The sequence below is a fragment of the Platichthys flesus genome, chromosome 5 (genome assembly GCF_949316205.1).
Source record: "Platichthys flesus chromosome 5, fPlaFle2.1, whole genome shotgun sequence".
NCBI classification, from domain to species: Eukaryota; Metazoa; Chordata; class Actinopteri; order Pleuronectiformes; family Pleuronectidae; genus Platichthys; species Platichthys flesus.
The window spans coordinates 15,035,758-15,059,582 of NC_084949.1; the positions used below are offsets into that span (position 1 = coordinate 15,035,758).

Sequence of the window (23,825 nt, forward strand, 5' to 3'; positions counted from 1 at the left end):
ATTTCTGTTATTGTATGTGCCTGAATACATACGCTTGATAACCTCTGTGAGTGCTCATATGGAAGAGAGACAGAGTGTGAGAGAGAAAACTGTGTTATTGTACTTGTATTATAAAAAACAGTATGTAAATACTTTACCTCACGCTCATGGACTTTTGATAAAAACCTGTACAAAAGGGCAGAGAATAGATCTATTTGGGATAAATCTTTGATTCGTAGGTTCCCCTTGCAAAATTGCTTTTGTAACCACTTCAGGCCAGGATACGTGCAATCCGTTCTTATCACAGACACATTTTGATAAGTCGAGGTGTGTTGATTTGTTTTATTTTATTTTCCTCTTTGATTTGGTCAAATACCTGCTTGTCTTTTCCTCAAAATGATAAATTGTAACGCACCACCATCAATTGGTTCACAGAAAGCACAACATATTATTAGATTTCTACAGAGGTTGTTCCTTTCTTTCCTCTTTGGCTGCATCCTCTGATTTTTGGTTTGTTTCCGGCCACAGGAGGTCGACCAACATCCCTGAGCTGTACAGATTGTGAAAATTGTACATACGACAAAAACTCTAGTTCACCCTCACATTTTTTTGTATGGAGAGAAATTACTTGTGTGAAGACAGTATTTCAAATTTGATTGAATATTTAGTAATATGGAAAATGAGATTAAACACAGTCAGTGTGAAACATAAGTGCTGGGAAATATTATTCTTCTGTCTCTTTGGAATAAAAGTGTTGAGTATTAATAAAAAAAAAACACTCCAGACTTTGTTCGTTTGTCTTGTTCTTGTCTATCCCCCCCTCCCCTCCGCCAGCTTTTCCCCAGACAAGGTCATGGTTTCACCCTTGTTTGTTTGTTAGTGAGCAAGATCATACAAAACTATAGATTTTCACAAAAGTTGGTGGAAGGCCGCACCATGTGAATCAGAAAGGACCCATTTTGGTGCAGATTCAGATCAGGGGCCAGAGGATTCCATATAATGGCTGCAGCTGAGAATCGTCTTCTGCATCATCTTTCTCTTCTTTTAGTCCTCTCCGCCTTTTCTGAGATGCATGTGCAAAAAGATGCATTGAGCGGGAAAGGAGAAAATAAATAATGAGATAAGGAAAAAGGAGAAGTGATGCAAACTGAGCAGCGAAGATCAAAGTGTCTCTCTCCTCGGACTCCCTCTCTTTAATCTGAAAGCCTCGTCCAGCAACAGGAGTTATTTAAAGAAGCCGGCAGGTTTGAGAACGCGTCTAGATTTGGTGGGAGAATTTCATCGGCGCTCCCCGAATGCTGACAGAGAAGAAGGTGAGGCTGCAGAAATTAATCTTTTAATCAGTGTCTTATTCTCTAAAATCGACTCTCTGGTCTTTCGCCGCCTGTTCTCTTCGTTCACTCCACACACCAACCCCACAACCTCGGGATGCATTGCAACACATGTAACTACTTCTTGACAATTAACCGTTACCTAGCAACTGGCTCTTTTTCTGGCTATGGGAAGGGAGGAGGGGGTGAGTGAGGTTGGGAGAGGCACAGAAAGAGAGCGAGAGAGAGAGATTTATACAGTATTCCCACAGCATCTTAACTGGATTGGATGCAACAATGCATCGACAATACAAAACCAAAATGGAAAGTACAGCCTGAGCTCAACGCCCACACATAGCAGCGTGGAGAGGAGTGAAAGAGAGAAGGAGGGAGCGAAACGGAGGAGGAGGATGAGGAGGGGGTGGTTGATTTACAGATTACAGTATGAAAGAAAGGAGGAGGGGGGGGGGGGGGATCAGCAAAACAAAAGTCAAATGAACAAGTGTGCAGCTGCAGAGTGAGAATGTGAAGAGAGAGAGAGCGGAGAGGAGGAACATGCCACACGGAGGTATGTGGTGTAGATGACAAGTAGAGGAGGGAGACCGGTTGCTGTAGAAACACTTGCCGAACTTTTAATGAAGGCATGGAGTTCGATGCCTGCGTGCCAACCACCGCATGTACACACGCACGCGCACGTGATCATCATGTGCAAACAAACAGTGTAATTATGTGAGCAGATAACAGGCACCCCCTGCTGGGTCCTGCGAGGACAGAGTCTCACCTCAGCTGAGCAGAAACAAAAGATCAAACCTCCATCACTCGGGGCACTGTCACATGTGGTTACAGAAGCAGACAGGCACTGACACCCAGTGGTGAGAAACATGGCAGCCTGCAGTTACCGGAGGGAGTTCAGGACATCAAGGCCTTTTTCAAGTCTGTCTCAAAACGATCAAACATGATGGTGGTCGCACACAATGAAAACGGTACAGCTTTGACAGAAATCCACTCAATTTTTCGGGAGCTTCACACGAACGCCAGATAACCTTTGGTATATATTCTATTGTGTTGCTTTAATTCCAAAGAACGGCTGAATAACCAACGTCCTGAGACTAGTATTTTATAGAGTTCAATAAGTTCCATTCAATCATCCTTTATCTACACCATCAAGACTCGGAGTGCGCGGCGAAGCTTGAGCCAATCCCAGCTGACACTGTGGAGAGGTGGGGTTCACGTCAGGTCGCCAGCAAGAGGCAGGTCAAACCAGTCAAACTGGGATTTGAACTTCCTGCTGTGAGGCGACAGTGCAAACCACCGCAACACGACGCTGCTCTACAATTAGTTGTGGGGACTTAATTATTGACTTACAGATGAAAACATGTTGATTTTACAGTGAATATTTATTCCTCATCATTGAAAACCTTACACTGCATTAATGCTGATTTAGCAGGGTCGGCGCAAACATTTGGGGGCACAAGGGCACGATTGAGAAAAGGGGCACTTTTCATAATTCTTTTAAAAGATAGTAAATTAAATGTAGTAGCACATCTCTGAGTGAATTCCACTGATTTCCATGAAGTTTTATGGAGATGTGAGATGTGATCAAAGTAAAGACCCATACAAAAATTGTTTTGATCAGTTTTGATCATTTCATGATCTCACTTTTTCAATTTTTTATGTCTGTATATTTGTTTATCTGCAAATAAATGAAAAAGAAAGATATAAAGACAAACATCACATAATGGCAAGAAAGTACATGAGTCAAGGAGGTAACTCCATCTGAGAAAATAAACAGGCAGTTTATTTCAAAAATACAATTTCGAGCTTAAAAATATAAACAACCACATTCTCAGGATGTTTTAAGGACGTTGGTTCCCAGAGTAGATTGTAGGAAGGTGTTCTGATGTGTGTCATGACTTCAAATTCTGAAGGTTCAACAATGAAACACTGATATAAACTTTAGCAAAGAAGAAGGTTTTCTGCGAGGAAAACAAATTGATGATTGTGACTGATGTGTTCCCTCTAAATACAGAAGTATTATAACAGCACCAATGATAATTTTTTTTTTTTCATGTTCAAGTTTACAGCAATACTGAATGGCCCTGTGGGATGTAAGCCAAGAGACACTGGTACAAAGGACTGGTTTTATCTCGTAGGAAAATAGAGAGAAAATGATGCTGAGAGCTGGATGAGAAGATCGAACGCTAATGTCTGTACGCTAATATATATATAGAGAGAGAAATAAATCCAAATGAATTAGACCTGATCTCACAGGTTAATCTCTATATCATGTTATTTCACAAAAAATATAAATCTGTATAGTTCAGAGGTGGGTCTCATACATTATATAATATTGGCAGAGCATCTTGGTGCCTCTCTCTATCTGTCGCTCTGGATCAGCTTCACTTCTCCGCTCTGCAGGACCCTAACCCGTCTCCTCCTCACCACCCGGCTCCCCCTCGGGGGACTTCCCCTCATCGTGGTCCTCGGGGTGCCGCGGCCCAGGCTCGCCACCCCTCCTCTCAGGCCCTCGGGGGCCGGTGCCAGGGCCCGGCCGCCCCCCTCCACCCCCGCCTCCCGGTAGCCGTGGTGACGGAGGAAGGGCTCCAGTGTTGCTAGGCGATGAGAGAGCTCGGTGATGCGCCGGTGCAGCAGGGAGACTTCTCTGAACAGGTCGTTCACGGACTCGGACAGAGGGCGCACCCTGCAGGACGAGAAGAGGAGGCTCAGAGACGAGAACCCAGACAGGTTCTGTTGAGGCTGGGGCAGATGAATGCACTGGGCACAGACATTTAAAGGGCCCCAGACAGGAACACATCCCAAAACGACTCACTGAAAAGACTCAACAATTTCATTTGTTTGTGTGGTTACTTTGCATCTGTTTTCATTTTGTGTGTTTTTTCTTCATGTGGTTTTTTGTTAGTTAGTGGTCACATGTTGTCTCTTTCATGGTCCCTTAAATTTGTGTCTCTAAACTAATTATTAATCTCCCTGTTGTCACCATGTCTATTGTGATTTTTTGTGGGTCCTGGTCACTTAATATGTGCCGATATATCTGGTGGAGTAAAAGCACCTGAAAATAAATCGACTTAAGTTGTACTTAAGTAAAGTAACTAAGTAAATGTACTTTGTTTCATCCCACTTCTGGTGATGCTCTACAAACCTCACTAATTTGCTGTAGTAAGGATAATAAAAGTATGACTAAGAAGCGTTAAATCCTGTATGATGTCTGTGAAGAAGTGATGTAGTAAATCTAAAGACTGCTCCTCAGACAGCATGTGGAGTAAGTGTGGTAAGTTACCTGGAATAGTCTGGTAACAGTGCATTGGGCTGTGAGTGCAGCATAGTCTTGATCTCGTTGAAGATGCGTTTTCCCCAGGCATCCAACACGCGGGTCACACTGCGCACTGAGGCCACATTCACACTGTCAGCTGCAGCCCAAACATAAAAGCATCAGCCGTTGATTTACAGAGGGAGAGAGAGAGAGAGAGAGAGAGAGAGAGAGAAACTGCCTGAATGAGTCATAAAAATCAGAGGGGCACATGTGTGGTAATGATCTCAGGCTCAGGTCAGTCCCATCCACTCCACAGACCTTCTCCAGCCGCTTCATTACCTCCGCTTCATCCGTAAATTCTTATCATCATTCACGACTTCAAAAACATTTTGTCTCCAAAACATGGGGGGTGAAACCGCGGGCTCGTGATTTACCTCCCTCTCTGTAGTTCCAGCTCCCATAATCCAGTTCATTCTCCCAGTCGTCCGAGCTGGCCCCAGTTACCACGGCGACCACCATCAGCAACATCAACAGAGAGGGAGGAGCCATGATAGGCAGACAGACCTTTAAAGAAAAAGAGGAAAAGTGTCGGGAGAAAAACAAACCTTCATGTGGAGAAGTTACAGATCAGCTCGTGTTTGTAGAGCAGGAGAGATGAAAACAGTCGTCAGGTGGAAACAAGGTGAAGAAACACAGGCTTCATGTGCACGGCTCGGAAAAACCAGAGTCTCAGGCTGCACGCACATCTGTATCCAGTGGGAGCTGCTAGTTTGCCCCATAATGCTTTACTCAAGTAATCACATTATCTACTTCAAACTCTGATTGTGAAGAATGGGTCTCAGGAGGGGGTTTCACTCCGTGCTTCAATTTGTTCTGACTTTATTATATTTTGATGTGATCGATAAGACTGGAGAAGTGAAATGTAAATCCAATCCCTAAACGATTTAATAATTGATTGTTACTTTTCAGATTTTACATATCAAACACATTTCACTTTCATGTAATCCATAGTTCGATACAAAACTTGGATTAGAGCTTCACCTGAGGCACACAGCTGTTTGACCTGAGACCGTCGGGTCTGCGTGTGTCGGCCACGAGAAGAGAATGACGACAGAATCTGGCAAAACAGGGCTTTTTTTTTAACACTAGTCTCATGACTCCAGGTTCATCTGGAAAAAATAGTGTTATGTAAGAGAAGGTGAAGGCAGGCGACCCAGAAACTGAAGGAAAAAGGAAAGTGGATTGCATCCATATGACAGCGTCTGTGAATCCCACGGGACAATAATGAGCCTGTGACTCATTGCCGAGGAATTAGAAATGATTTCAGAGGTTGTGAATTTGGAGCCTGATCAAACAGGACTATAAACCCAAACCCGCCAGATTCAATTCCGACGAACAAATCAACGAGATTTAGGAGTAAAAAACAAACCAGTGTCTCTTTGCTGTGATGATGTGATGGTGTGCTGCAGTAGCTTCATGTTTTTCAGATTTACACTCACAGAATATGACCGACTGGAAACAATATGATATCGAGTCTCTACTCACAGGTTGATGAGATGATGCTCCCAGTGGCAGCAGGAAATCCCCCACACGTGTAGTTGGATTAACAGAACCAGTGTCTCTCACCCCCCCTCTCTGTCACTGCCCTCGGCTTTACCTCTTCTTCCCTCTTATTTTGTCTGGTGCTCTCTCCACTGTCGGCTCACACTTTTCAGATAAACTCCAACTAGTGTAACAGGTCCCGAGGAGAAGGCTTCGCTTGTGGAGAGCTCTCGAACCATTACACCCCCAACACACCCAGCTCTCTCCCTTTTGCTCTCTCTCTCTCCCTCTCTCTCTCTCTCCCTCACACACACACACACACACACACACACACACACAACCCGACATCCAGCTGCTGCCAGATGTGCAGCACACTTTATTACTTTTTTTATTTACCCCATTCTGGTGTCTTCTCCTCTTCCCCCTCTTTAGGGAACCGACAGATTTATATACACACACACATTTATGTTTATATGTATATGTGTGTCGGTGGTTGTAATCTCAATCTGGTGCAGGATCAGGTTTATGTAGTGATGTACTGGGATCTCCTCAAACGTGAGTTATGGTCCCATTTCATCCGTGTCTGCTTCGCACCGTCTGCCCTTCAGCCTCACAAAGCCGTGCAGCTCAGAGCCTCAACACATCCAACAGCATCAGACAATTTCTTTAAAAAAAATAAAGCATGTAAAATAAAGAATTCTTCTTCTTTATTCCTCCTGCATTTCAGAAGGAAATACTGTACCTTTTATTTGAAAGCTGTAGTTAATCTACAGATTAGGATTTGCAGGCAAAGTACCCAACAGTATATTTTTGGAGAATATGTGACGTGTGGGATGCTTGATGACAGAGAAACCAAATCAAAGTAGATTGTGCTTCTTCACCAGCCACATCAAATTGTGCCAGTGCTACATGGCCAACTTTAAATTCTCAATTTATGTGTGAAGATATGTTATTCAAGACTCATTACTATGACACATAACTAACTAAAAGTCCTTTAGATTTCTACATCGATAAAATTAATAAAGTATTGATAGCCACTAAATAACCTCAAAGTAGTCAGGATGCCCAACCACTTTATCATGGTGGATCATTCCTATGTAACATGTATTTCACTAAAGCAGGTAAAGCAGGTCTTAGTGAGGCTACTGTCTCTTGCTTTATGCAGTATACTGGGGGGAATTGGTGGAAAGGAGTTAATGAAAAGTACATTTACTCAGGAACTCTACTTAAGGATAATTTCAAAATTCATTTGGATTAATAACCAATGTAATCAACAATTAAGCGATGATGTTACTTTTGATTAAAGCTCCATAATCACCAGCTGCAACATGTGATATGCACACAAACGCATCAATATTTACAACCCAATTATATACATCATCCTGTAATAGATCATTCTGTAGTGCTTTTAGTTCAGCACTTTTGTTCAAGTAGAAATGTAAATAAATTAGTAAATAATAATAAAAAATGACTTTCCTCGTCACTGAGTATTTTGACACTGTTGTTTTCCAGCACCTCTTTAGGTTGGAATAATGTACAACAGTATTCATTTTTATAGACAATATAACTATAGCGTTAAAATAAAAGTAGTGCAATGAAAGGAGCAAAGAAATTTTTCATATGAATTATTGTTGAGTAGAAGGATAATGTTGCATAAAACAGAGATGGTTTTGTATGAATAAACTTGAATTGCATTGTTTTACAGGGAGCTCGAGACGCTTCGCTTGCATTGAAAGTTTAAAGTTACATTTGCAATAGCATGCAGCGGGATTTAAAAGTGCAATTCCTGAGAGTGTTGGAGATGGGCTATCAAATAGAATGAATTCTTCTTTATTGACTGGCATCCAGATGTTATTCCCGCACCACTCCCCTCTGTCCCCGAGTCGCCGAGGGGAGATCAGGGTCGGCCACCAAAACGGCCGGAAAAGATAATCTCAAAGAGTTTGAGTGAGGAGGCAGAGAAAAGGGGATGCAAAGGCAGAAATTAACAAAGCAGACAAATGGATAAGAACCACTGCACTTTAACATCTGAACACCACTCCTGGCAGAGTTACTGTGGAGGAGCACAGCTGGTTCACATCTGTCACCTTCTGCTAAATAACACACACACACACACACACGCACACAAACACATACACACGCACAGTCTTCGCCTTCTTCTGTCTTAAGTAAAACCACATGAGGTTTTGTGCGCTCGTGCCTGGACCTATAATTTCTCCAACACTGTCTCACTGTGGAGAGAAGCCAACATTGCACCTCACTTAACATCCTGATGTGGTTTTACAGCTCTGCAAATCAAAGTTTTCAGACTTTAATCCCAAATTTCCTGAATTACACCAGAGTTGTAAATGATGACTAAAGGACCTACAGTGGCCCCAGTGTGTGTGTGTGTGTGTGTGTGTGTGTGTGTGTGTGTGTGTGTGTTTGTGTGCGTGTGTCTAGAAAAAAACTTAGCTGACATATTGAGGAAGTTGCCTAGAAACAGGAAACCAAGAACTGCAATTTATGAAACAGGAGAATTTGAGTAACAGGGGTTAGAAACACACGAAACAAACACCTCAAAGAAAACTATCACCGTCTACATTCAAAACCATCATCACATCATGGGAGCTCAAACAGTTTTCCATCTTTTCCTCATATTGACTGGGATATTTTTCTTCTCCTCTGTTTGCTTAGGAATGAAGGCACCAAGTAAGTCTGACTCACATTTGAATGACACGTATTGAGTTTTTAAAGTGCTGTAGCTAACTGTTAAAGTCAAAAAATGGTTTCTGGGTCACTGGTGTATCTCTGATAAGGAAGTAATGTTTTCACCCCTGTCACTTTGTTTGTTAATATGCAAGATTGAGAAATACCTACGGAATGTATTATCATGAAACTTAGTGGAAGGATGTGACATGGTTCACTTTCTTTAACATTGTGAGATCTTTCAACATTTTCTTGGACTTCTTAAAGAATAATTCATAGATCTTGATGAAAACAAGACCAGTGTGGCATATCTTGGGGTTGTGTTATCTCTGAGTGGGTATAATTTGGTGCCGTTCCAGAAAACATCCAAATCTAGTGAACTTAAATTGGGTTTGATCAGGGGATTTTAATTTTATGAAGCCAAAGATGTGTCCATTGCTTTGTTTGAACCGCCACATTAATTATTATTTTTTTAATTTGTGTCTAAAATCAAGAAAATGGAAAATTCAAGGCGGTGTTGAAAATAATTTCTTCTAAAATATTCATAATGTTTATCATGATGAAAGTTGAAGCAGATCCACTCATTCAAGAAGCTGTAGCCACCAAATGTTGGTCTTGGGCTTGGAAATGACCAAAGAACAGTAATTTCAATATCAAAATTGCAGTATCTTGATCTTTTGTGATTGGGCACATTGACTGATGCACTTATCAGGTCTGACCTCTGTGTTTTGTCCTGACACAGGATTGTCCCTGGAGTCCACTGTGTTTGTGGCCTTTGAGGGTGAAGACCTCAAGATTGACTGTAACATCTCCAAACCACCAAACCAACTGAAAGACACAATGAAATGCTACAATCCTGTTAACAACCTGATCGCATTGATTGACCTCAATGCGACGGCTGACAACATTACAGAGTTTAAACACACACTGCAGCTGAACAACGTGACTAGGTCCGGAGAATACCGCTGCCTCTATAAAGATGCCAGTGTGTACTGGTTTCTCAGAGTGAGAGGTGAGAATGAAAGTTGAAGTGAAGTGGCAATGAAGAATTATAAGTAGCATATGAGACCCTGTGATATATGTGAAACAGATTTTCTCTTGAGTCTTTTGTTGTCATAAAGGAAGGTGAAAAAAACCTTCCTGTAAAATACTGGGCTGAAGCCAGCCAAAGTGTCTTTATCGCCACCTGGTGGCTGGCTTCAGAACAGGTCTTAAGCCTCGCCTCCTCCATATTAGTGGATTGGACATTGACCAAAGAATAATAATAATAATAATAATATACATTAAATAATATTTTGTCTCAAAGATGGTTTCTGTAATTTTAGGTACTAATGTAAGTGTTTATTTTCTGCTGCATTTGGTTTTAATTCGTTATTTGATGCTATAGAAAACAGGGTGAAACGTCATCATTGGTCGAGCATGTGTGTCAATAGGCCCTCACTACCTCAGCTCCATCCTCCAAACTCCTCTGCACAAATTATGTACGAATACTCCAAAAGCACAAGATGGTGGGGTTCATATATTACGTTGTACGCAGTTTATATTTTGGCTTCATATCTGGATGATTAAAGGAAGCTTCAATAGTTATTTATAGTTTTAACCAACTTACTTCTCATTGGTATCACATAGCTTCCTGCCTATTTTCAAATACAGAGCCTATTAGTGTTACTAATGATTCTAATATCAGGTAAGTTTAAAAAACAAAATTGGACTTGTGTCCCCTTAAAATTACAGGTTAGCATGAACAAATGGGAGGTCTTAATTCAACAGGAAGCTCTGTTGTGATTTTCCACATAAGTGCAGAAAAGGTGAAGTGTTGGTTGGGACAGGAAGGTTTGAAAGAACTGTCACGAGCGTCAACACTTGGAGGCAGAGTGAAGAAACCACTGTCATGGAGGCAAGTCGTCATCTTTCAAATTGTGATAGCAACGAAAACTTTTGGTCTTTTGGAAGTGACAGGATCAACAGTGTTAGCAAGATTCAAAGTCTTCTTTCTCAACTCTGAAGAGGTAATCAAAGCACCGTGTGAATTAAGCAGAACAAGTATTTTCAGTGATGTAAGAGAAAGAAATGTGTATGAAGTCACTGTGCACTTTTTCTGTGTGAATCCAGATCCCAAAATTTCCTTGCTCTTAACCAAGAGCTTTGAGTGTCTAAACACAACCATCAAAGACTTTAATAACGCTGAGGTCATAACAAGCGATACCTTCACTCACAACATATCTGGATATAAATTCCACATTTCCTCATGACGTTAAGAGAAATCGTGATCTGGTTGCAATTATGTGTCGTACAAAAAGTATTTGAAGTTGCAAATCAGAATAAAATGTAATTTCTAAGAGACGGATTTGGTCCCGAGTCTAAAGACAAAAACAAAATCCAATTACACAAAGTCACGTAAAATCTTGGAGAACGTTATGAGCTGAATATTTACACTTTGTTCAGTGTTGGCAGGTCTACATTGAACATACTGTTCTCTATTGTTCCTGTTGATCTTTATAGTAAGTTTTGGCACAAGTGGCAAAAGTGAGTCATGGTTTTGAGTATTTTACGAGAAAACCCCATAAAAACATAATTTGATGTCTCACAGATGTGTATTTTTCTCTCTTACCCCTTTAATAATTCTAAAACCATTAACATTTATCATGGGACTCCGTGGAGCATCTCAGTTCCCATTTTAGAAAACACACGAACCATGCCAGAAGAAGTAAGTGGACTAATACTGACGCTAATAACATATCCAGTTAATTTTAAACACATGCAAATTATCTAACATATCTTTAGCCGGAGGATTAGCTGCTTCACAGATGAGGAATTCCTCAGTATAGCACTGTTATAGTTGTGATGGATTCCTGGCACACACTGACATTGAACACTGTGTGTGTTTTCCAGCTTATGGCTATAAGGAGCCCCCGATGATGAGTTACACAGAATGCGGTATTGCCGTCATCACTGGTGTGCTGCTGGTTTTCAGTGTGGTCGGCTCCATCTATGTCTTCAGAGGACATTGGGTAAGACGGCGGAAGTTAAGAAACTTGGTGTTGCACATTCCTAAGAACATAGCTTTTTTTACCAACTTAGACTGTGGTGTTGTGATGTGGGGGGGGGGGGGGGGGATTCTGAGGCTGATACAGATGAGCCCATCTATTGAGACAAATTATATGGCAACTATTTTGATAGTTATTCACCAATTAAGAACCATTTAGGTCATTTTTCCAGCTAAAGTGTCAAAAAGTAATACTCTTTTTCTTATTGTTTTCTAATAGTTTTGCGATTAATGGATATAATACAAAAATAATCCCACGTCGTTTGTGTACATCCTCAATATCTGGTCGGACAAAACAAGATGTTGCCTTCTAGGATTAGGATCATTAGTTGTAGCCCCAGATCCAGATTCCTGCTCCAGCACCATATCACCTCAGAGATCAGGTCACTTAAGATAACATCCTCCATGATGAGGACCAGTAGGAACATTTCTGAGAAATGGCAGCTTTACATTCATGACCAACAAAAAAGAAACCAGACTAATCTCTCTGTTGACGAATCAGTTGCCAGTTCACAACATGTGGACTGATCTGAGTGACTGATCTGGATTTGAGCCTCACAAAAGAGTAGTTTTCATAAAAAAAAAACGATTCAGGAGTAGTCCTTGTTCTTTTGGATCTTAGTGCTACTTATTATATATATGTCTAGACAAATTGGTAAAGTGGCTCTGACTTGTGGATATAGTCCTGCGAAGAAATTACATTATATCTCACTCTGTTACCATGACCTCGTGTAGGACAAAGCACGCAGCAACAGCTACCTCATCCTTTCACTGAGTGTCTTTTATAGCTGAACTCTGACAGTTGGTCTACACTGTTATCCAGAGAAAGTATATTACAGTAAATAATAGTATTTGGCAAAAAAATATATATAATTTAATATTTCACCTCCTATGACAGAAAACCGAAGAAGTTGCGATGGCAACACAACAAAATCCTCATTTGCCTTTATCTTCTTCTAGTGTTGTCCACTTTGCATCACTATTCTTTGATTTTATTTAATTAATACTCATTTATAGAAAGAGCCGATAACTAAAAGTGGCAAAACCAGCGGGAAGCAGAGGCAGAACGGAGAAGAAACGGAGACTAGCGAGACGGAGGTAGACAACGCAGATAAAGGAACAGCTCCATCTACATCTTTCTATGCTGCAAGTAACATTATTTTCAACAGTGTATATGCATGAACACAATTGACTGAAAGTATGCTTTTGTTTTCCATCACATTTTATTCATTTATTTCGATTTGTTTGGTCTCAGAGTCTGCAGGCTCGACCCAGGTCCATTTATGATGTGATCGACTGCTCGTTTGCCAACCAGGAGCCGGATCAAAGGGAAACCAAACCCAACGAGAATGAACACACAGAAAACGTCAGTGTGAACTTTAGGTGCTTTGCCATGTTTTGTTATCACAGGAAAACAACCACACATGCGCTTAGTTACCTGTCTTCTGCTTCATTCACAGACGGAGCAAACCACACCACCCCAGGCTGTCGACGTCTTTGATTCTGTCTATGAGAACTTTTGATCATGAATAAACTTGAGTGAGAGATTTTGAGAGGGCAAACATATTTAGATTATTTATAAGTAAAAAAAAAATTTGAATAAATATTCTGTTTCATGTTTAAAGTGAAGACATAAAAGTGTTGTCACTATTTTTATTTTATTTTATTTTATTTTATTTTATTTTATTTTATTTTATTTTATTTTATTTTATTTTATTTTATTTTATTTTATTTTATTTTTTTTATTTTGTAGGGCCCGAGCACTGACAGGCCCTGACAGGTCAGTAGCTTACACAAATAAAGAAAACACCATATTACAAAAAACCTTTTCGAAAGAGACATATTGATAAATGAAAACAGTAAATATAGCGTTTAAATACATTTACTGGAATATAATAAAAATAAAATAAAGTAATGCAGTATTTTTCTCTGAACTGTAAGTGTAAAGTTATATATTTATCATGGAAAAAATAAATGTTTCCATGTCTCACTCTGTTTGATTTCGGGTTTGATTAAATGTTACAACTTCCTCATCTGGGCATTTCCTTTCGAATGAGTCCCACCCTGTAGCTTGTGGCGACCAATGAAACTGCGATGTCTGGATTCCACGAGCCAATGCCGACGCTGCTCTCAGATAGGGACTTCCTGGTTTGACCTGGTTTGTTTTGCTCCATCGACCATGGCCGCCGAGGGAGATTTCCTAGCGAGATATCGAGCTGTGTCAAATAAACTGAAGAAGTGAGCATTGTCATCTCAGCCATTGGTCCCGAAAGGGCTTCAGATATCAGGGATTGTCGCCAGGTTACTCGACATTAATGCTGCAGATCAGTGATGCAGCCAGTGCTAGTACAGGCAGCTAACTGTTAGCCTTTCATAAACGTCAGTGTCGTGTGTTTCCATTTACTGATAACGCTTGTTGTGGAACCTGTAATGAAAACATCACGTTGATACACTTTAATTATTCAGTCGTGGGTCGTGAAGCGGAAGTTAACGGAAACGTCTGGCGTTGTTTTACTGTGGAGATGTATCTAAACACGACCAGTGCTAATTAGCCTAGCACACAGCTCCCCGTAACTCTTCTCAGCCAATTAACGTTTGATCAAACTTCTGTCGAGATGTAAACTGATACGTTTGCGTTTCTTTGTTGCAGGCGTTTTCTTCGCAAGCCAAATGTAGCAGAGGCGAGTGAACAGTTTGGTGAGTGTCACGTCCATCACCTGCTGTTTAGTGTTGACACAACAGGGATCGTTTTAGCCTTCTTCATACTTCTATATTTAATATGTGTGTCTTTTATTGTTTGTTGTGAGTTTGACTCTCATGTGTTTTCTGTCCTGTCCTCTCAGGCCAGCTAGCGAAAGAGCTGAAGCAGCAGGAGTGTCTGCAGTATGCTGCCTTCTGTAACCTGGCCATGGCTCGGTGAGAGGATCCACTCAACACAAACCACACACCCATGGCCTGTATGCAGAAGGTCGAAATTAAATCTAGAGTTGCTTTTGTATTTAATGAAAAATAAGTAAACCCCTGCTACAAGTTGGCATTAAATGATACTACCTACAAATAAAAATGACTATTCATTTTTATTTCATAATTTCATGTGGTAACCCCTATTTGTGTATTTACTTATTGATGTATCTACTTACTAATACTGTATATACAACTGTTCCAGATTGACACAAATCATTTTAGATTATAACTCAGTAAAAGATACACATCAGTGTAGAGTATAAATATATACATGCATGGTTACGGCTAGACCCCCCCCCCCCCCCCCCCCTAGTTCAGATTGAGAAGAATCTTTATTTCATGACATACTGTGATATTTTACACAATTACCTGCTTCAAACTTTTATAGTTTAGCAAAGACCTCTTTCCGTATCTGCCACCAAGCACATATCATGGTCCTCTACTAGTTTAGTGTGCAAGAGCTGTGTAAGTCTGAACAGGGCCTTGACCTTCAATGTTTTTGGGACAATGACAACCAAGACCCAGCCCTTATCCCTCAACATCAGTGGCTGACCTCAGTATCATTTTGAATAGAAGACGATGAAGGAAGATGTACATTTGAATGTCTTTTGTACGATTTAGGTTACCAACTACCAGTAGATGTTAGCAGGTCTTATTTATCACCAGCGGATGTTAAGGACAGAACTTCAGTTGAATTGGATCAAATTCCTGAAATCAGATATTAATATATTTTAGAAAACCTTCCACGACAGTTGGAGGCTTTTTAAGCAACATATTACCGTTAGAATTTTTTGGTATAAGATGTTCAGCACAGTGAACACCACACATGGTTTATTGTTCAGGTTTCCACATAGTTTTGGCCGTGTAGTGTTCTTAAAGTCCTACTGTCACCTCATAACGTTTTTATCATGTTAATGCTATTTGTGTAAATGTTAATCACAGTTTAAGTTCAACTTGAAATGTTTTCACACTATCCTCATCATAAAATATAAATAAGAATATAAGTTGAGTAAAGAATGTGCAGAATAAGTCAAACTTGTGCTTGTGCTGAGTACAAGGTCAAAATGATCGTGAAGGATGTTCTCGTCCTTCACGATAAAGAACCAGATGGTGTTTGGAATTGGCCCAGAGGTAGCGTGTATCATTCACAGTGATGACATGTTTTAGTGCTGACGTGTTCACATCTGTTGTTGTTACACATCCTGAATGTCTTCACTGCAGGTGTGAGCAGACTCTGTTTAATGCTCCTGGAGAGGCCTTGGCATTAACTGATGCTGCCCGCCTCTTTCTCTTGTCTGAGAAGGAGAACAGGGCCCTGCAGGCCCCGGGCTTTGATGAGCACCTTCAGGCTGCACTTAACTGTTACAGCTTTGCAATTAAGGTAAACTTTGATTCCTGGTCTGGTTTTGACTTTTTAACGAAAGTAGTAGTACATTCATTGTGAAATGTTTAGTTATTTTGTATATGAACCGATTAAGGGTGTACATACCTGTATTGTGATCACATGAGACAGTAGGAAAATGCTGATGTACAAATGGTTTACAGGTGTTCATTGAGATGAACCAGCCTGTGATGGCTGCGAGTCTGTGTCTAGAACTTGGAAATGCACTCAAGGTAAAACTCCGAATCAGAGACGTTCACAATATGAATAATTGTGATTTTTACGTACTTACTATATATTTTATCTGACATATTAACCTCAGCTCCTCCTCTGTTTCCAATAGGAGATGAACAGACCAGGAGAGGCCATCGTTCATTATCAGAGAGCTGCAGAGTTGCAGACGCAGACACCGATTGAAGCTCTGCTGTCAATGGGAGAAATAGCAACGTGTAAAATTCTCACCCGTGAGTTCAGCCTGATAAATCACATCTGATTATAAACCTGATATCAATGGGGTTTTTTAACCTGCTTATGCATACAGAGCTGATTTGACTTGTTTTCTGTGGTTTAAACTTGTCTTCTCTGTTTCTGCAGGTGACTATGATGGTGCTTTGTCGATGTTCACGGAGATGCAGCTTGTGTGTCAGGAGAGAGGACTGCAGCTACCAGGCACCAGCACCCCTGTTGGTAAGACCCTGCGTTTATCTAAAGACTCTTTGTGTTTAAAATTATCTCATATATGGGCAAAATATTGAATGGATACTTGGTTGTATGTTTAAAAATGAGGGCTGCATGAAATATCTCATAAACCCCAAAAATGGCATAACATTTAATTGAAAAGCTGGGATGTTGCTTTATTACCATTGTTGGATTTTATTTGATTACAGTGACAGGAACAATGTTAAATGATATTAAGGCAACTTAATCTTCTGTCTGTATTTCCCTCACATTCTCATAGGTGCATTTCTGGATATTGTGGCAAAATGTGAGATCTCCAGAGTACTGCTGCTGATGCTGTTAGAGGTAAGTATGCCACTTTGATATAAAAAGACGAGACATGCAAGAAAACCATAGACATCACAATGCCTGTCTAAGCGAAGTAGAAAACACAACCGTGATGAGGGAAAACCTTAATTTAGAGACAATGAATCCAGCAGGTGTCATCACTTAACTCATTACAATCTTGATTTTGAGTTTTATAGGCAGTTTTGATGATGAATGTAAATGCTATGTGAAGTTCTTTAAAGAAAGACACAGAGCATCATGTCGGCCTGACAATATATAATTGCTACATCCATCAGTGAAAAGGTAATCGTTACATCTTAAGGATCTGCACATCAGCAACACGAGGGAAAATATTGTCGAGAGTATTAATATTGTATCATAGATTTGATTATCAGCCCCACTTTGCTCTCTGTAAGTCTTTATTGTTCAGCAAGATGTAAATGTTCCAACCTGTTTGACTGTGCAGCCTCCACCTCAGAAGTTGTTACCAGAACATGCACAGACCCTGGAGAGATACGCATGGGAGTCCTTTGACCCTCACAGTCAAGGTAAATGCACCTCATTATTTATCTACTTTATAGCAAAAACATCTTAATTCCACACATATTCTCTTTTGACTGAGAATTCAGAAAATGCTTCCTTAATCCCTTGAATGTCGTTTGACTGAAGTCGAATAAACATGGATCCCTTCCTCTCTTTCAGTGACCTTCCTGCCTGAGAATGTTTTCCTGCTCTTGCAGTCAGTAGTGGTGAGTTTCACTGAGTTCTCTTCACAGGATTTCCTGGTCCTTCCTGCCTCGTACAGGAAAAAAAGGATGGGTCATCGTGGCCTTCACATTGACAATGATAAAGGTCTTCCTTCGCCAGTGGAATTAAAATGTCCTATTTGCAGTGGTGTTTGTGTTACAAGACGATTCCCTGTTTCTTTCCCCTTTTCTTTCAATGTTGCGATGAGCATTAATACTTAGAAATGTGCTGGAAAAACTATTCTTCTATTTGATGTAAATAATGTTGATAAAATAAGATATGAGCATGCACAAACATTTAGGAGACTCTGAGAACTTGTCAAGGTTATTTGAATGTGCAGTTAGTTTAATTTGTGCAGTGTTCTAACAGGAAATCTGTTTTGCAGATGGCATGTCAGGAGAAAGATACCGAGTCCCTGAAGTCTCTTCAGACTGAGCTGTGGTGAGTGTTTGAAAAACTCAAATTTCGTCATGTGATGCAGGTTGAGCTGCATTGTCATCATTTCTCAAACTGAGTTCTCCATATTTATTATGTGTTGCTGTTTCTTCCTCCCTCAGGCCATATCTGGCAGCTGAGCAGAATCACCTTCTCCACCTGGTGGTTCAGGAGCGCATCACGCCGTCTGGCCAAGGCATTTAGTACAGTCCAGTTTCTTTTACTAACTTCCTCTGGGAACAATACTTCACATAATGGAACATTCCTGTTTCTGACTGGGTCTGTTGTAAGACCTGAAGAAGTGTTGCTTATAAAACTTCTGTGATGGAACTTGCACTCGACACAAATGCACACTCTACAAAACCCTGCCCTTGTTATTTAGAAAAGTATCTTTGTCGAGAAATGAGTGTTGTCTGTTGTTATTCTGATGTGAAGATGTTTGTCACAATATAACTTAAGACTGAATTTAAATTGTTTAAAGTGAAATTCTATGTGCTCTAACTTGAGGGAAGGCTACAAAACTGGACGAATCTTACACATGTATTACGCAATAGTGACCGTTTTGATTTTGTTGTATTTATAGCAGTTCAATAGAAGAAACATGGATGCCTTGAGTTATTTGTTTTTATTAATAAATGATATGGCTTTTATTCCAATGTAATTACAAACAAAACCTTCTATTGTATAGTTCTGTAATATGGTGAAATAAACCACCATTGTCCTCCATCCCTGGTTCACTTGTACAAACGACATGTACTTTTCTTAGGATAGCAGCCAACTAACACACACAAAATCAAACATGACTAAAACAACAAGGAACACTCCATACAAAATGTTACAAAAATATAATGGTTACAATGTTCATAGATTAAAAAGGATACAATATACTTCAGTTGTAAAATAAAGATACATGATTCAAACTACTTGTACTGTAACTTTAGGCTTGACCCTCCTGATTGTTCAAGTTCTGCAAAAAGGAATGCTGTACTTAGGCCAGCTACCCTCTCAGACACAGATTTTATTTTCATTCCTCAAATCTGGACCACTGTGGCAGTAGCTGTCCGCCTCACAATGTGTTTATACAGGACGATGAGTACTTTGAAATCACAGAATATGTTCAACTTCTACATCTCAAAGGCCTTTTAACCTTCTCAGACCAGGAACTCTGTTAAGATTTAAAATGCAGTAGTTTGACATTTTGGGATAAACGCTTAAATGCTGTGTTTAGAGTTCTAGGTGAGAGAATTGATACCACTTGTATCTGAACAGGGATGACTAGTGTAGCTTAGTATCGAGACTGAAAACAGGGGGTAACAGCTAGCATAGCATAGCTTTGTCCAAAGCAAATCAAACTGCCAAGAAGCACCAGTGCAGTTAAACAAGAGCTAATGGGATAATTCAAAGCTCAAATTATAACTGAGCCGAGTTCGACCCTGGGGGGTTTAACAGCACGCAGCAACAGATTGTGTTGTTCTTGTGTCCCCCTGGTTTCTGTTTTTATGTCAAGCTAAGCTAACTTACCGTCTTTAGCTTCATACAGATTGTGTGTTGGTGTAGTACTGGCCTGCGCCTCATTCTCGCTAAGAGAGCGAGTAAGTCTTTGTCCTGATGTCATACTATTGGATGTTGCCTGAGTTCTTCTAATTCACAGATGAGATAAATGATTCACCGATTTATTTTTGTGGCAGTAGAGCTTTGAAATGATCACTTGTTCAGCTCCCACCTAATCACACCTATTATTTTACTCCCCATATGGTTGCGATCAAACTAAAATACTGCGCTGCCCTCTTCTTAGTCATGGACGAAAATCTGTTCACGTAAAGTTCAGCCCTTCATGTACTGATTACATTATTTCTATTTAAATTGACATTATTCAAAGTAGAAACAAATGGCTCTTTTTAGTGATTGAATACAAGTCCCCCTGCTTTAACTAGCTTCAGATGTAGATTATTTTGTTTTTCTCCGACCAAATTTCCGGCAAATCCCACTTATCTAATTTCCCATACTCAAAAGGAATCTGTCCCCAGCCCTGCCCCCTTTCCTCTTCCCCCCCTCACTCGCTCTTCTTCCGCAGGACGAGGTAGGTAACCGCTAGGAGAAAGGTGAGAACAAAAGAGATCCAGGCCAGGATATAGGAGTGTCCGTACCCTCCCACCGTTTCATCGGTGTGAAGCTGGGCCGTGTAGATGGAGGCTGCTATCATTATACTGAGGCCTGCATGAGAGAAGAGGGGGAGTGTTGACAAGGCAATTACACAGTAATTACTTTTGCCACTGTAAGATAGGGCTCATGAACAAAGACGATGTGACAAATGTGTAACTGTGATCACAGTGAAATTACCATCACGACAGTTTCACCTTATTAGTTTTACAATGAAACAAACTCAAGACAATACATGTCAAAAGTCCAATTACTTCATCTCGGAATTTGTGCACTAGAAGAAGTGATGAACTACTTTCTTTAATTGTAACGTGAATTATTCGTACAAAAATATATTATAATTTTTTTACCAAAACTCTGTCACAACACATTTATACGATTTAAATATAAGATTAGGTGCTAGTAAAACTGTTCAGTGGTAAAATCACCATCTACTTTTTCAATACTCTAATGAATAGTGTTATTTTTTAACTGAGGCATTGATAATTATTTAATCTCATAGCTGTAAGTACTCTGCCCATGTTTGCTGGATAATTGTTGACATTTTGCCGGTTTTCTTTGCCGTCTTATATCAATACCTCTGGGTTTACGATTAAAGGACATTTTTGACCGGCATGTTTCACTATTTTAGGATTATTTAGTTGTCAAATCATTAATTGAATAATTTAGAAAATAATATGATTCTTTCAATAATGAATCATTGTTTGCAGCTATTATTAGCACATTTACACAAACATTCCAGGTCCGGACCTCTACTTCCAGTGGAGATCCAGACACACACAACATTGTCTGGGGATCTTTTACTACACTCCTCACTGAAACACTTCACACTGCTCTGCTAGGCTGGAAGCTGAGAGGTGGTACGTTCACATACAAGTCTGAAAACACTGAGGTTTCACACCACCACTATAGGAAACAAACATGCACGTGTCAGGATGTCTTATAGCTGTAGGTCAGCCATTTGACCCCAGTTACTTACAGGCGATTAGCTGTAAAATGCCAGTGAAGATGAACCTCTGGCCTTTGGGTAGGGTGAAAAGCTGGGCCACAAACACAAACAGGGCCAGGATGGCAAAGATACAGGCCAGCACTGAGGTGGCCTGTATCGTCTGGAGATATTCTGCAGGAGCACAACAAAACACAGACACAGTCAGGGAAGAGTCCACGTTAACACGGATGTATCACCATGCTCAACAGCTGGGTTCTCTTGTTTCATAAAGTCAACATACAAAGTAAAACAGGTAACTTGTTTTTATTGTTGTGGCGGATCAGTGTCTGAACTCTGTCGAGACGAAAGTGAGAGTTTACCCTGCGGGTAGTCTTCCAGGTTGGTGTAGTGCCAGATGGAGTTTTTCAGCTCTAATCGGCCCCACAAATCAGTTGACACTGTGTCAGTGATCCACCATGCCTGAGGACAAGAGACGAGCAAGAGAATAAACAGATATCAAGGCAAACACAAAAGATAGAATATGTGATATATGTATATATTGTGAAAGTTTTGCATATTTACTCAACAAACTTTGCTGTTATCCCTCATGTATGCCTGTACTGGTGTTGACAGAACTAATCAGTGTCAAATTACAATATTAGTTTTTTGAGTTCAGTAGAGAGTTTATTTTTAAGATAGAAACAGCCTGTTCTGAAATAAATTGCACAGGGGTTGAGTGATATGTGTCCGTTAAAAATATCAATCTTAAAAGGGGTTGGTGAACATGTGTCAGGAGAGATATGTGTATTTTCAGCCCTGTGGGTGGCAAAAAACAAAAACAAATTGCATTGCATTGCACCACTTAAATCCTGTTAATTTCCAAATGTTTCAATGCTCGACTGAGCTGAAGCTTCCACACAGAAATGGATAGTGGTTTATTTTATGTGTTTGCATTCATGCTGAAGATGAGAACGGATAGAGAACCTAAAGCTTAAACATATATAAAACCTCTCGTTCTCCCTCCCAGGCCTGGACCCTTGTTAAAGGAGGAGAGAAAGTAAAATACCATCCACTCACATTATCGATGGTGGCCACCAGCAGCAGGATGATGGTGGTAATGTGCAGAACGATGATTCCAGCCAGCACCAACATTGTGGCTTTTTGTGAACTGATAACGGGGGGAGGACGGAAGGATGCACACCATTACTTGTCTTCCACGCAGGGACTTATGTAATAAAGCCTTTTAACATGAGGAAGCATTGACACAATCACCCACCCACCCTCCCTCCCTCTCTCTCTCTCTCTCTCACACACACACACGCACACACACTCATCTGTCCCAAATAAACACAGTCTCTAACAGAATGGAGGAGGAAAGGGGGGGGGGGAGCTGTTGCATGCAAGTCCAAACTCGCCCCAGAAGCCCATGCAGACACATTTTTGCAGACACACACAACTGAGGTCGAACTCATCACACGGTTCTGCTTCAATGAGCTTTTCTTATTCTCTTGAAACTTATTTCCTATAATCAGACTTCTCCAACTTATTTTCATCCATTAGCAGAAGTCCGGAATCACCGTGTTTTTTTTTTTTAATGACCCGAAGCTGCTTTCGTCGACAAGAAAGGCGCATTTGTCTGTGCGGCGTTAGGACGCCTTCCCAAATGGAGCAGCTCCGTCACACGCAGGCCCTGCGCAATAAGTCAACAACTTTGAAAAGAGCGCGAGAATACGACGACAGAAAAGCCCAAGAAACACAGTTGGAACTTGTATATACACACACATTAAACGCTGCATCTGTCCCAAATGTGCGTGATTCTACAGTTTGGTGCTGTGCGTCATTTCAAAAACTTTTTTGCACGCAGCCACATCCGTACGAGTCTTCAAAGCGCCACTGAAATGTCTAAACTGCGTCTAAATACATATGTACGGGATCTACAGAAAAACCTCGTCGTAAACCATGCGTAATAGTAGTCAACACTGCGGATTACCAGACATAACCGTGCAAAATGTAAAGAAACGTGGATAAAACGTTACCTGAAAGCCTTTTTTTACGCACGGAGATATTTGGGAATGTGAAACAGTGTAGACCCACCCAGCTCTGAATTCACAGCACACACATCACACTGTTTTCCCTCTCTCTCTCCAATCCCTCTCTTTTCCCCTCACCAGGCCACACCCATGAAGTTTCAAATTTTTCTCCCCCCCCCCCCCCCTCAGAGACTTATCCAGGCGAACCAAATGGCTTCAGGTTCGTACAAACCGTGCACATGGACTTAAAGACCTTAACTTGCTGATGATGGATCTCTTCTCTCTTTTTATTCCACAAGTTCTTTCCCTGTAGGCTGCTTTTTTTCCCTGTTGGTGCCT

General features: G+C 40.6%; 3 protein-coding genes across 4 annotated transcripts; 1 reads left to right on the plus strand and 2 right to left on the minus strand.

Moving 5' to 3' along the window:
- Positions 1–3,084: 3,084 nt before the first annotated feature.
- On the minus strand, positions 3,085–6,303 carry si:ch211-243a20.3 (uncharacterized protein LOC100151507 homolog). Its single transcript, XM_062388634.1, has 4 exons — positions 6,106–6,303; positions 4,995–5,124; positions 4,588–4,717; positions 3,085–3,990 (listed from the first exon to the last, which is right to left on the minus strand). The coding sequence occupies exons 2-4, from the start codon at positions 5,107–5,109 to the stop codon at positions 3,666–3,668; spliced, it is 570 nt and encodes a 189-aa protein (XP_062244618.1). The 5' UTR covers positions 5,110–5,124; positions 6,106–6,303; the 3' UTR covers positions 3,085–3,665.
- Positions 6,304–13,888: 7,585 nt separating this feature from the next.
- f8a (coagulation factor VIII associated) lies at positions 13,889–19,094 on the plus strand. Its single transcript, XM_062387868.1, has 12 exons — positions 13,889–14,074; positions 14,487–14,533; positions 14,680–14,752; positions 16,022–16,181; positions 16,346–16,414; positions 16,525–16,645; positions 16,776–16,868; positions 17,140–17,204; positions 17,653–17,734; positions 17,889–17,935; positions 18,319–18,374; positions 18,491–19,094. The coding sequence occupies exons 1-12, from the start codon at positions 13,920–13,922 to the stop codon at positions 18,570–18,572; spliced, it is 1,050 nt and encodes a 349-aa protein (XP_062243852.1). The 5' UTR covers positions 13,889–13,919; the 3' UTR covers positions 18,573–19,094.
- emp1 (epithelial membrane protein 1) lies at positions 18,979–23,629 on the minus strand. Of its 2 annotated transcripts, XM_062387870.1 has the most exons (5): positions 23,493–23,629; positions 22,534–22,624; positions 21,837–21,936; positions 21,508–21,648; positions 18,979–20,582 (listed from the first exon to the last, which is right to left on the minus strand). In XM_062387870.1, exons 2-5 carry the CDS (start codon positions 22,606–22,608, stop codon positions 20,422–20,424), a joined length of 477 nt encoding a protein of 158 aa, XP_062243854.1. In that variant the 5' UTR covers positions 22,609–22,624; positions 23,493–23,629; the 3' UTR covers positions 18,979–20,421. The 2 variants fall into 2 exon arrangements, with proteins under 2 accessions (XP_062243854.1, XP_062243853.1); XM_062387869.1 differs by lacking the exon at positions 23,493–23,629 and having other exon boundaries at positions 22,534–22,676.
- Between the last annotated feature and the right edge of the window lie 196 nt (positions 23,630–23,825).